The following is a 12489-nucleotide window of genomic DNA, read 5'->3' on the forward strand; positions in this document are numbered from 1 at the left end:
TCGACGGGAAATTTAAAAAGGAATTCAAATATGCCAAAATCGAAAAATCGTAAAAAAACACATAGCGATTTTTTTATTCGCACCGACGATTTGTGTGTTTGTCACAATTATTTATTCCTGAGTTATGTATGTTTTCTATAAGTGAGTTATGCTATAAGCTCACTGTAAGACTAGTACGATCTGTGTAAAATTGTCCTATATGCTATACCTTAATATTTTTTTAATTAAGTGAAGTGTAACAGCCGTATTCATAAAACTTAAGTAACCTCTTGCCTTTTGTCAAGCGGACCCCAGGCTCCCATGAGCCATGCCAAAATGCTGGGATAACGCGAGGAGAAAGAAGAAAGTTTGGCAATGAGGTGTCAGTGCCACACTTTCTCCTTTCATTACCATTAATATCAAATTTTGCATGAAAATATGACTTTTATAATGACTCTCCCTCACTTTATCCAGTGCAAATCGGTGCATAGTTAGCTTAAACTGACTCTAAACAACATATTTTCGTCCTTGTAATTAAATAAGCTATTTCCAGGCAGCTACAAACCCCAGCTTAAAACCTAGTAGCTCGCCACTTCGGTTTCACTAACCACGTCAAAGACAGGAAATCGCAGTCATGGCAATGCTGAGATAAAATGTCGATATCAGAAATAAAACATAATACGGTATCGCCAGTGTTGAGATGAATGCAGCTTCACACAGTTCTACTATTCGCAAAAACATTTTTAATTGACTGAATGAATGAGTGAATGTGACTTAAAGCGCACGATATTAAGCTAAAAAAACCCTGAAGAAACTTTTTGGTCCATCTATCAGTTAGCGACGCAACTTGCTATCGGTACGAAGAAAGAACACTAATTTAAAAATCTCACGTCTTTACACGATTTTGTTATTGTGTGCGTGACTTCAACTCTAGTGCTCATACATACTATGCACAATTGAAATGTGGTTTTCAAAATTGCTTTTTATTTTCTTAACGAAACGGATTTTCTAGAGACAGAGTAAATGAAACGCCTTAGATTATGCAATAAGCAAACAGATTTATATTAGTATAGGTGACTTGGTGCCCGTAGGAAAACTGCAGGCCTGTTAGAGTCTCACTGCTGGGCCAAGGACCCTCCTCATAACCTCTAGCCTCCCAGATGCCTATTAACCATATCACATTTTTATAAATCAGATTTGTAGATTTTGAATTAATTAACCCACCCTTTTAAGAGTGTTAATGAGAGTTATAATTAGTTAGTAAAATTTTTAGATCTCACTGCAACTTTATCAATGTTAATAATTATACTCCATACTTATCATATATATCAGTATTTCTTACCTTTTAAATGTTTTAGCGTAAAGCAGGCCACTGACGAGCCTTCCAAATGGATGCCGTTACAATGGATTCATCCAAATGGAAGGCATCCTAATATTAAACATTGTACGTTTTTGACATTCACGGACCCATTTTGGATTGCAGCCACGCTATTTGGACTGTTGGAAGGCCCATCAGTGGCCACCTTTAGTTATAATATGCCTGATTTTAATGTACTTTAATTAAAATAAAATGTTACCTGTGAGTTTGCTGTATCCACTATAATTTCTATGTTATTGTCATTAGCTGTTGGATCTCCAAATAAAAAAAAAGTGAAAGTCATTTTCACCCCTGCAACCGCACATACACTCGTCCGTTAGATCGGTCAACTCACAGCATGTTTGTAATAACCCCTCAGCGGGACCCTGAGAGCCTACCGCGAACCACGTTCGCTGTCTTGCCTCTCTATCGCACTTGTAAATTTGTCTGTAAGTGTGACAGGGAGGCAACACGTTGTTCGCGGACTTCGCGGTAGGCCCTCTCATAAATCATGGAACAAAAGCTTAGCACCTACACGGGCTTTGTTTTATGGAATCTGCAATCATTTTGGCAAACGTCATATTTCCCTTCCAGCTACACAATTTTGAACCTAAATTGAATTCAACAAGGTTGACTTTGACTTTTGAAGGTTAGGATTGAGTTAAGGTTAGAATAGTAAGGTATTTTAAGGTGAGAACCGATGGGTTTTGTCATTATGTTGTTTTTGCAGATTTTGTTATATCAAGCTCTGAAAATGGGGTTTCATATTATTGCTGCTATTTAAAAGAATCGTTTTTTCTGACCTGTTAGAGTCTCACTGCTGGACAAAGAACTCTCGTCTTAACCTCTAGCCACCAGATGCCTATTAAAAGGTCTCCTAATCCAATATTTTGAATCATAATTTTGACAAGTCAAAATTGCATTTGTGTTGGCAAGTTTTAATATGTGGGCCTATTTTATTCTCATCATTCTCTGCAATGTGCGAGTGTGGCGAAGAAGTCCAGACTATGGAGCATATAATTCAGCGATGCCCTTTGCACTCATACTTGGGACCATCAGAAGACCTGCTGCGCCTAACACCCGACGCAATTGCGTGGCTAAATGCACTGCATATTGACATTTAATTTTTAATTGTAATGTAATTTTTATTTTGTGACATTTATATAACTGCCTATTTTTGTATAAGCCACACGATTAAATAAATATGTGGACGGCTAGAGGAAGAGGAATTTGTCTAAAAAAAGCTAAAAGATAAATATCCAGAGAGGAAAATAGGAACTACGTTTTGTATGGAGAAGCGTTTTTGAGCGGTCGTCAACTTTCATCTTACCGAACTAAAATGGAGTTGGGCGGGACATGTTGCTAGGCAGTGTGATGTTATAATAGGTGGACTGAAATGTTAACAGAATGGTGGCTGCTTCCGGATGAAAGAAGCGCCTATCGTCCGTTGGCTCGTTGGGTGGACGACATCTGGAAAATTACGGGTCACTTCTGGATGAGATTAGCTCAGGACCGGGACATGTGGCTTACTAGAAGAGATGCCTGATGCTTAGCAGTAGGTGATAAAGGGCTGTCATGATGATGATGAATAAGACAATACGACGATACAGAGTGTCGTTTGATTGTCTGTGTCTCATCTTCAGAGTCTGCCTAGCCAAGCCTGTGCACGTGTCTAACTAATGAGAAGACATCGACGCGTATTCTGATTGTAATACAGGTCATGAATTTGATCCGTTTTTGTTACGGTTATGATCTTGATCTGTCAGTGGCAGTAATTTCTTAAACCAGCCGGGCTAGCACATGATTGGCGCGACAGTATCTCGCGGCGAGATAGACTACCCATCCCTCTTTTATTAACATAGATAGAAATAGACGGGTAGTCTATCTCGCCGCGAGATACTGTTGCCCCAATCATGTGCTCGACCTACAGAAACGATCTTTTGCTACTGACAGATCCATATCCTACAAATCCCCCCTATTTCAGCCCCTATTTCAGCAACGTGACAGGTGCGACAATTCCACAAGTCTCATTGTTGCTGACGTCACAGGCATCCATGGGCTACGGGTATCGCTTACCATCGAGCGGGCCGTATTCCTGTTTGTCACAATCATCGTATTATTTAAAAAAAAACTTTAATATATCGGCAAAAAACAGGTATTTCTCTTGTGATGTTTATGATGATAATGATGACAATTGTCACAAGATTTCAAAGAACTTTCGGTAATTCTTATCAGCAAATGAGTTCTGTGTCGAAATTTCGTGACAATTGTCGTATTTCTTGTGACAATTGTCATTAGCTTCGCTAAATAAGTGCTTATTAACTGGCGATATAGTGGAGTTTTTTTTTAATCACCATTTATTATTTAGTTTACAATTCCCTAATTACTTATTTAATTTTTTACTTAACCGGACTGATTTAATGGATTTATTTTAATTAACATGTTGGTGGCAAACAACCACACCGCCCGTCTGATGGTAAGCGGTTACCGTAGCCTATGGAGGCCTGTGACGTCAGTAACAGTGATGTCGACAAATGTCGCACCTGTCACGTTGGTGAAATAGGGCCATCAAACTCATAACCTGACATTAGAATCAGAAAACGCCTCATCTAGTTAGCCATGCAGGTTGCGAATGGTCATCCCGAGTTCAAGGTCACGGATTATAATAAATATGCAATAAAATTATCTCATTCGGTCTCACTATCTAAACCCGTTTGCATAATTTATGAGATGGGCATTTATTGGACGCCTTGGATTGCGTAACGAATGTTTCACTTATACGGCCTTTTGGTTTTACTATTTTAGCACATAATGCATTTAAAGATAATATCTAGTAAATAGTTTCGATCTGAAGAAATAGCGACGCCTTTCTGTCTATGAATCGTAAAATTCTTATACATAAGAACTATCTTGTGTGTATGTGTGTATGTGTCCCGCCGAGTTTGTTGCCGGTCCCATATTGGGATACCCTCCTCCAATTGAGGGGGGATTTAAATCTTCTCGGGGCAGAGGTGTACGGTTGGAGCCGGTAAAGGTTTATTTGACGTTCATAAGCGCATTGTAATATGCCTACTTGAATAAACAATTTTTTATCTTTATCTTATCTTTATCTTTATCTTAATACCACCAAAATATATACCTAAAGTCCAGAAGCGGTACCATGGTCGCATTTTTATCACCTGTCATGGCATGCGTCACTTTCGCACTTACATATTTGTTAGAACGTGACAGGCATGGTGACAAATGATAAAGAGCTGACCATAGTTATTAGCCCTACAGCCGGCGTATTATGGATGGTTATATCGACGTGATAAAATAGCACCATTAACACCGCGGAAAAAAGTAACTGACACCATTTTATCACGCTGTCACGTAGACAAGAACGACCATCATATGAGTGACATTCCATTTCCAACTGCAGCTGCAATACTGTTCATTTTACTATGGAAACGCGTCGCTGTCATTGTCAATTTCCATAGTAAAATGAACAGTATTGCAGCTGCAGTTGGAAATGGAATGTCACTTTATCTGTACTGTACCTACTGCATGTTGTTGGAGGGATGTACCTAATTTTTGAACGTATTGTCAGAGAAAACAAAAAGGAGGGCTATTAAAGTTTCTCTAATTAATCTCATATTGATATCATTAACAGTTTTATTCTATGTATTTATTTAGAAATAAATTTAAATTAGGCAACAAGACCCATATTACAAATACCTTACAGACTAACAAACATATAATAATATGTATTTCATAAACTAAACACTATTTATCCAAATTTTTATATGTATTTGACAAGCATTATTGCACTTATCTTATATTGTACTTATAATTGTAGATAGATCTGTGTTTACTCCATAACGCTCACAACCTTAGTTTTATCCTATTCTAGATATCACTTTAGTTTGATATTTATATCAATGAATGAACACAATCCCACACAATACCTAGTAACGTTAAATGTCAGTATATATTAAAGCCTAATTTGAATACAAATTAAATAAAAAAGAGTGCCTAAAATTGCCACTTCAACAAATAAAATCATCAAAATGTCGATGGCTACGATAAAAACTTCGGGTTCCGTACATGAAAGTTATTTTTCATTTCTAATGCTCTGAAAGAGGGTCATTGCTGTTCTAAAAGGTGTGCAGAAAATGATACGTTTCTGCACTAGAGCATTTTAGGTTTCAAGTACGATTTTTTTTACGTAGGCAATTGAAATTTGGGTATAAATGGATTTGTTATACGATTTCCATTCTGATATTTGACTCCCCATTCCATAGATAACGATAGGTACTTTTGCCTAAATTGTTAATTGAAAGTACCCTCAAAAATACTACAAAAAATTATACTTAGACATGTTTTTAAAAAAACACATGCATTTTACTATCCTCGTATTCGAAATGAAAAGTAGAGTGTTTAACTCGGGTGAATGGCATCATTTCAGCAAGGGCTGAAATGATGCCTTGATGATGATGAGAATATAGTATATTCTTATGAAGATACCAAACATTGAATAAAAACAAAAGGTTGATATTAGCGTAGGCCATAGAGTAACAGCGAATAAAGATATACAATAACTATTCAATGATGAAAATTTTTTTGCTCTTGCAGGCAGTTGTTTATTTTTTTGCCAGGTAAACCGTCTAACAAAGTACTCCTGTATATATTTGTGAACGTACGTCGCTGGTAGGTGATAGCTGGACTTTTCTTTATCTTTATTCTGCAAATATCCCATACAAAGAAAGCAAATGTAGTAAAAAAACTACACAACTGCGAGTTTAACTCAGTTAGCTAAAACAGCTATTTATTATTCTTCGTTATTATAATTTGATGATAGGCCATAATATTTCAAATTCGAAAAAAATAATCTATTTTCTGAGTCAAGGAACTCCATTAGAATACTGATAGATATTTAAAAATAAAAAAGTTTATGACTGCGTATAATTTACTGCGGCTGGTTGAGATATTAGGTACAAACTGAATAGACCAAAGATTATGAATTCAACCAAGGTTAGTTGAGTAAGTATTTTGCAAATGTTATTTTAAAAGTTACCCCCTGATTATTAGAAAGAGTAATGAATAAAACATCTAAAATCCTTACTAATATTATAAATACTGTCTGGTCTACTGTCTTGTCTAGCAGATTCTTGGCATTAGTTGCGAAGCGGATCCCATGGTCCGATGAGCCGTGATAAAAAGATGGAACAACGCAAAGAAGATGACGATGACTCGTATATTTTTTTAACTTCAAATGACTTAACTGTTATTTAATCGTCATCCTCCAGTAAATTTAATGTTAATCAATCGAATAAATAATAAATAAAAAAAACCGACTTCGAAAAGGACTGACTAAAATTCCTGGACCTTGACAAAAATGTTTATTAGAATCTTACTTGTTAAAAGCAACTAAGTAGCTTAAGAAACGAAAAGCACTTTCACTACACCAAATGACACTTTTATGAATGCAAATGATTAATTTGCTGATGAAAATACGACAATCGCTATATGTGTGTGTCTGTAATATTTAAGGACTTTCCTCGTGACTTCCATCATCAGAACTGGATTTGACAAAAATGTGATCAACTTAGAACTAAATACTTTTGAACAAGAAAATAAATTCCAAATCGGTTTACTCATGACGGCGTTCTAAGGTAACAAAAATACTAAGAAAACCGGATGAATTGATAACCTCCTCCTTTTTAAAGTCTGAAAAAAGAAGCCTACTTAAGCGTCAGGTGCAAACAATGCCTTAAACTATGCTGGGGCCCTTTTAGAAAGTAAAGAAAGCTAATTAAACTAACATTTTTCTACTATGATCTTTTATTTATTATAGGTAATCGAATATGCTGTTACTGACTGTCCTTTGGGGCCCCCTGAGGATGGGGGCCCTGGGCAAGTGGGCACGGGCCCCGTGTGCCCTTATGGGTACGGGGCGCAAAGCTAGTTAAATAAAAATAATACAACAGCAGAAAAGTGTCCAGTCTGTGCTAATCAAATCTATTTCGGCTCGGCAATATGAAACCAGATTTTTAATAGGTATAATGTAGTAAAGAAGACACTTTTAGTATAAAAGGAGAAGGCCAACTTTTGAGGGTCAGACTGTGTTCGGACGACCTACCTAGCAAAATGGTGAGTACAATGTTAATATTCGGAGTGATTTCATAATTCTAAACTATTCAGAAATTTGTTTGGAAACAGTTAAAAATTCTTCTATTTTATCTATAAAGTATTGCAATAATGATAGGCAACGAACGAATTTTACAAAAGTTGGCAACGAAATTTAAATAAAGTTTCTTTATTAATTTTATGTCAAATTAGTGTACCTAATCGTAAGAAATATTTAGAAAAAAACTAAAAATTGCCGCTTAATAATTGATATATAATATTATAGATATATATTGTTGATGTTAAGGTAATAAGGGTGACGACATTTTGACTAAAATACCAAAATATTACTCAGTTCTGCAATGGAATTCCGCTTGGTGCCAATTGAACGAAATACTTAAAGTACAGATAAATACCTATCTAATGTCCTAACTCTCAACTCGGTTGGTTTTGGGGCAATTTTGACGCATAGGTAGTCCTTTATAATTGGGAATAAGTAGGTTATATAAAAGTTAGGTGTTGGTTATATATTATAACCGATATATATATTTAATTCATACGCGATATAATGTCAGGGGGGTAAGAGAAACACCGGGTCAAAAGAAACACTTATTAAAGGGAATCCTCAAACTGTTTCTCTAGTCTCGAGCACAATAAACAATGTTCCTCTTACCCCACCTGATCTTAAAACGTTCTCTCTTCTTTCCAGAAATTCCTAGTCGCCTTCGCCCTGGCCGTGGCCTGCGTCCACGCTGATGTGTCCCACGTGGTCCGCTCCGGCGAGCAGGCCGCCGAGGTCATCAGCTCTGTCTCTGACGTCCGTCCCGACGGCTTCAACTACGCTTACGAGACCAACAACGGCATCCAGGCTCAGGCTGAAGGTGTTGTGCAGGATGTGAACTCGGTGAGTCCACGCTGACGTGTCCCACGTGGTCCGCTCCGGCGAGCAGGCCGCCGAGGTCGTCAGCTCTGTCTCTGACGTCCGTCCCGACGGCTTCAACTACGCCTACGAGACCAACAACGGCATCCAGGCTCAGGCTGAGGGTGTTGTACAGGATGTGAACTCGGTGAGTCCACGCTGACGTGTCCCACGTGGTCCGCTCCGGCGAGCAGGCCGCCGAGGTCGTCAGCTCTGTCTCTGACGTCCGTCCCGACGGCTTCAACTACGCCTACGAGACCAACAACGGCATCCAGGCTCAGGCTGAGGGTGTTGTACAGGATGTGAACTCGGTGAGTCCACGCTGACGTGCCCCACGTGGTCCGCTCCGGCGAGCAGGCCGCCAAGGTCATCAGCTCTGTCTCTGACGTCCGTCCCGACGGCTTCAACTACGCCTACGAGACCAACAACGGCATACAAGCTCATGCAGGGTGAGGGTGTTATACAGGATGTGAATTCTGTAAGTTACTTATAGCTTTAGCATACAACAACAGCTGAACAGATTTAGATACTGTGATAGGACACAGCTAGTTTATAACCTGGTATAAGACACATGACACTTTAGGTACAATCCAAATTACAACTCCTAAAAAGGACGTGCCATGGGTTTCTAAATCAGTACGACAGTAGGAGATGTCTAGACTATGTTAGTAAATTCAACATCCGTCTCGTCACACCTATTACGCAGAGGTTACCATGTGAAAAAATGGAAAATCCTGACAAAAGTGCCCCACCGGGTTCTCATTAATTAGATCTTAGTATCCCTTTTTTTAAATCGGCTGTAGCTACAAGCCATCATAGCTGTAGCTACAATTCCAAACTTTTAGGTAGCTCTTAGTGTTTAGTTGAGGTTTCTAAAAACCCTGACACTCGCGAACTCATCGAACCCTAGCAAAGGACAAAAAATCTGACAATACCCTGGGGAAACCCTGAAGGGCAACCCTGTCTGCATATGACTGGGGCCAAATTCGACACGTACAACTGTCAGATTTCGAATCCACGTCAAATCAACAGTTGATTTTATTGCATACTGAGTGTTGATTCCATCAACGGTAGATAATATCATTTGGTGCAACCAAAACTCAACTCTAAACTAAGGGTGGTTCGGTTTGGTTTGCTTGTCACACTAACTGTGGATTGTTAATGTCAAATTTTTACATTGTACGTATTCGAGAACTTATGATTTTTCCCACATCAACGGGAGATCAACACGATACGTCAAACGTCGCTTGTCGAATAGGGGTCCTGAATATTAAATTATCTGTATCTTTGTTTCCAGGAATACCCTAAACAAGTAGTCCGAGGATCGTACAGCTACCGCGGAGATGATGGCCAGACCTACCAGGTCAACTACGTCGCTGACGAGAACGGCTTCCAGCCCGAGGTAAGTGGCGGATTTGCCCGAAGGCCCAGGAGGCCCGGGCTTATGGCTCCTCTACACGATGGGCCAACGCCGGCCACTCCAAGGGACGTATTTATGCGTTAGAGGGAGCAAGTGATATTGCTATCTCATTCTACCGCATGGCTGCGTTCCTTGGAGTGGCCGGCGTTGGCCCATCGTGTAGAGGAGCCATTAGAGCGGCAAAAGATATTAGGGGTGGCAGCAAGGCGGCTGTCTATAGATGGGTGCTGAGAAAGGGACGGTTAGTAGTTCTAGTTACTACAAGGCCTGGGGCCAGTGGGGCCTAGGGCTGCCAACACTGCAAATCCGCCGCATTCAAAGAAGAAGATAGATAAGGTAAACGTACTGGTGCTCGAGGCGGTCCCGTACATGGCATCTTGAAACTTAAGAGATTGTCAATCACAGCAAGGTGTCATCTATTGAGCATTAGCATGTCGAGCACACTAGTGTACGTATAAGTACGTTTACCTTAAAGAACGTGTTTTTGAGCCGCCCTGTAGTGACTGACATTATTTAGGGAAAATTTGCCCATAATACTGAGTACTTACCTACAGTCGTGTAACCTATAGTAAATTGCATCCCGTATAATATAGCCTGACATGGCCGCGTAGCCAAGATGCCAATCGCTTACGCTCCGTAGCGATCTAAACGCAACTCACTGTCGCGCTAATAAGGAAGTGTGATAGAGAGACATACTGCTTTTCGTTGTCGAAGCGATAGAGCGATTGTAACCTTGGCTAGGCCGGCGGCAGTAATATACGATCTTGTCAAGAGGACGCTATTATTCTCATGTATGTTCGGTATAGAATGAAAAAATTTATTCCAGTTCAATTCACCAACATGGAGCGTGATCATATATTCCTAGTCAGGCTTTACAATAACAAGATGACAATTATTCCCATCAAGCTGATCTAATGGAACCAGAAGATAGATTAGTACGAGTAGACCCCTCGAGATTGGACTCATAAGATTCGATTTGACTAGTTAAACTTGGGGGTCAAGTACAGCAGGCAATTAATAAGTCTAAGCTGAAATAGATTAAGGTAATACGAAAGGAAAAGTAACCATGGTCTTCAGTGCCAGCGTCTTCTACTTCTACAACGAGGCCCTAGGCCGTGGTAATTTTTACTCTCGTAGAAATTTTGACATAATAGTACATTATTGCAGAGGCCGGGAAAGGGCAATTCGTGGATGAGTTTCGATTTTGTCGGACGACGCGAAGCGGAGTCCGACAAAGAAGACGAATCCACGAATTGCTATTCCTGCCGAGGCATATATAGTGCTTTTCTCCAAACATGCGAGGAAATAAGCTAAAATAATTATTATTTAAGCATCAAGCCTCACTCAAATCAAACCTTCACATCCAAAATGTCAAAAACAATTTCCCTCTTTAATTAATTTTTAAAAGTTAAAGGCACAAACTTATTCTGCCATTCAGTACCATTCAATATTCGTTCATTCAATATAATTGCGCAATATAGTTTGTCAAACCAACTTTTCAGTCAGTAAGAACCAGGAAAACTATACCCATCCTTTTCTTTTGGGTGCTAGTACGAGTGTAAGACAAAGATAGTATGATTCTCTTTGTCTATGTTTGAAATGAGAAAGTCCTTTGACAAACTATGTAAGCTTTATGAACACGGATGAGATATAAAAAAAAAAATAATAATCTTTGATTTTATTAAGCAGTATTCGCACGATCATACACGTGAAATGATAGCTGATCGGGTCGTGTAGAAGCGGCTCGCGGCAATAATAATTGGCTGTTTGCGTTTTTTATTATTAAAAAGTAAAAAACACTACAGTAATAAGTTATTACTGTAGTGTTTTTTTACTTCCCGTCCGCTAGAACAGGATAGCGATAGTTTGATGTTTTTTAGTTAGAGTTTGACATTAACGAAGAACTTCCCGTACTATTTTTGCTACAGTAAGGTGAACATTTCCGAGCATATTGGAGAAAACTTATTTTATTTCTTATGTTTACAGGGCGCCCACCTCCCCGTACCCCCGGCAATTCCTGAGGCCATCGCGCGCTCCATCGAGTACATCCGCACCCACGCTCCCCAGGAATCCGTCCGCGCCGCCGCCCCCGTCGTCTCTGCCCCCGTAGTCTCCGCTGCCCGTGCCGTTGTGGCCCCAGCCCGCGTCGTTGCCACCGCCAGCGCTAGCGCCTTCAGACAACCCAACAAGCAATTCGGCCGCTTCTAAATAAACGATTGATAATTAAACCACTGCCAATAGTTATTATTAATAAATGTAATTGATTGAAGTTTGATCTTATTTAACCCTGTTATCCACTGATGTTGGATTTGATATTTCCTGCAGAAATGCAGATGGCTGTAATGATGAATAAAGGTGACAGTCCATTTCCAACAACAGCAGCACTACCAATCATTTTACTATGGAAATTGACCATAACAATGACGCGTTCGTACTATAATAGTAGTGTAGCTGCGTTCAGAAATGGAATGTTACCCTAATGTCGCTGTACCGGTCGATGAGAGGTGTGGGAGAATTAAAAATGCAGCGTTCATGCAGATAGGTAGTGCAAGACTATTTATTGAAGTAAACAAGTATGCTTGATGATTTTTAGGACCCGTAACGCCATCTATTCGAAGTAATGAGTTTTAATACATAAGATTGATAAGTTCAATGGTTCACATGCAAAATTAGGACTTTAAAATTATTGTGATTACATAGTAGATG

The 12489-nt window shown here is 39.3% G+C and overlaps 1 protein-coding gene across 1 annotated transcript; it reads left to right on the forward strand.

The window, feature by feature from the left end:
* Positions 1-7425: 7425 nt before the first annotated feature.
* On the forward strand, positions 7426-11991 carry LOC134669908 (larval cuticle protein LCP-17-like). Its single transcript, XM_063527524.1, has 6 exons — positions 7426-7468; positions 8154-8348; positions 8395-8467; positions 8517-8674; positions 9661-9765; positions 11770-11991. The coding sequence occupies exons 1-6, from the start codon at positions 7466-7468 to the stop codon at positions 11989-11991; spliced, it is 756 nt and encodes a 251-aa protein (XP_063383594.1). The 5' UTR covers positions 7426-7465.
* The last annotated feature ends 498 nt before the right edge of the window (positions 11992-12489 follow it).

Source organism: Cydia fagiglandana, chromosome 13 (genome assembly GCF_963556715.1).
Source record: "Cydia fagiglandana chromosome 13, ilCydFagi1.1, whole genome shotgun sequence".
NCBI lineage: Eukaryota > Metazoa > Arthropoda > Insecta > Lepidoptera > Tortricidae > Cydia > Cydia fagiglandana.

Coding starts and splice junctions, on each gene's coding strand:
- LOC134669908 (XM_063527524.1), top strand. Junction 8,349..8,394: donor TTGTGCAGGATGTGAACTCG/GTGAGTCCACGC, acceptor TCCGGCGAGCAG/GCCGCCGAGGTCGTCAGCTC. Junction 9,766..11,769: donor AGAACGGCTTCCAGCCCGAG/GTAAGTGGCGGA, acceptor TTATGTTTACAG/GGCGCCCACCTCCCCGTACC.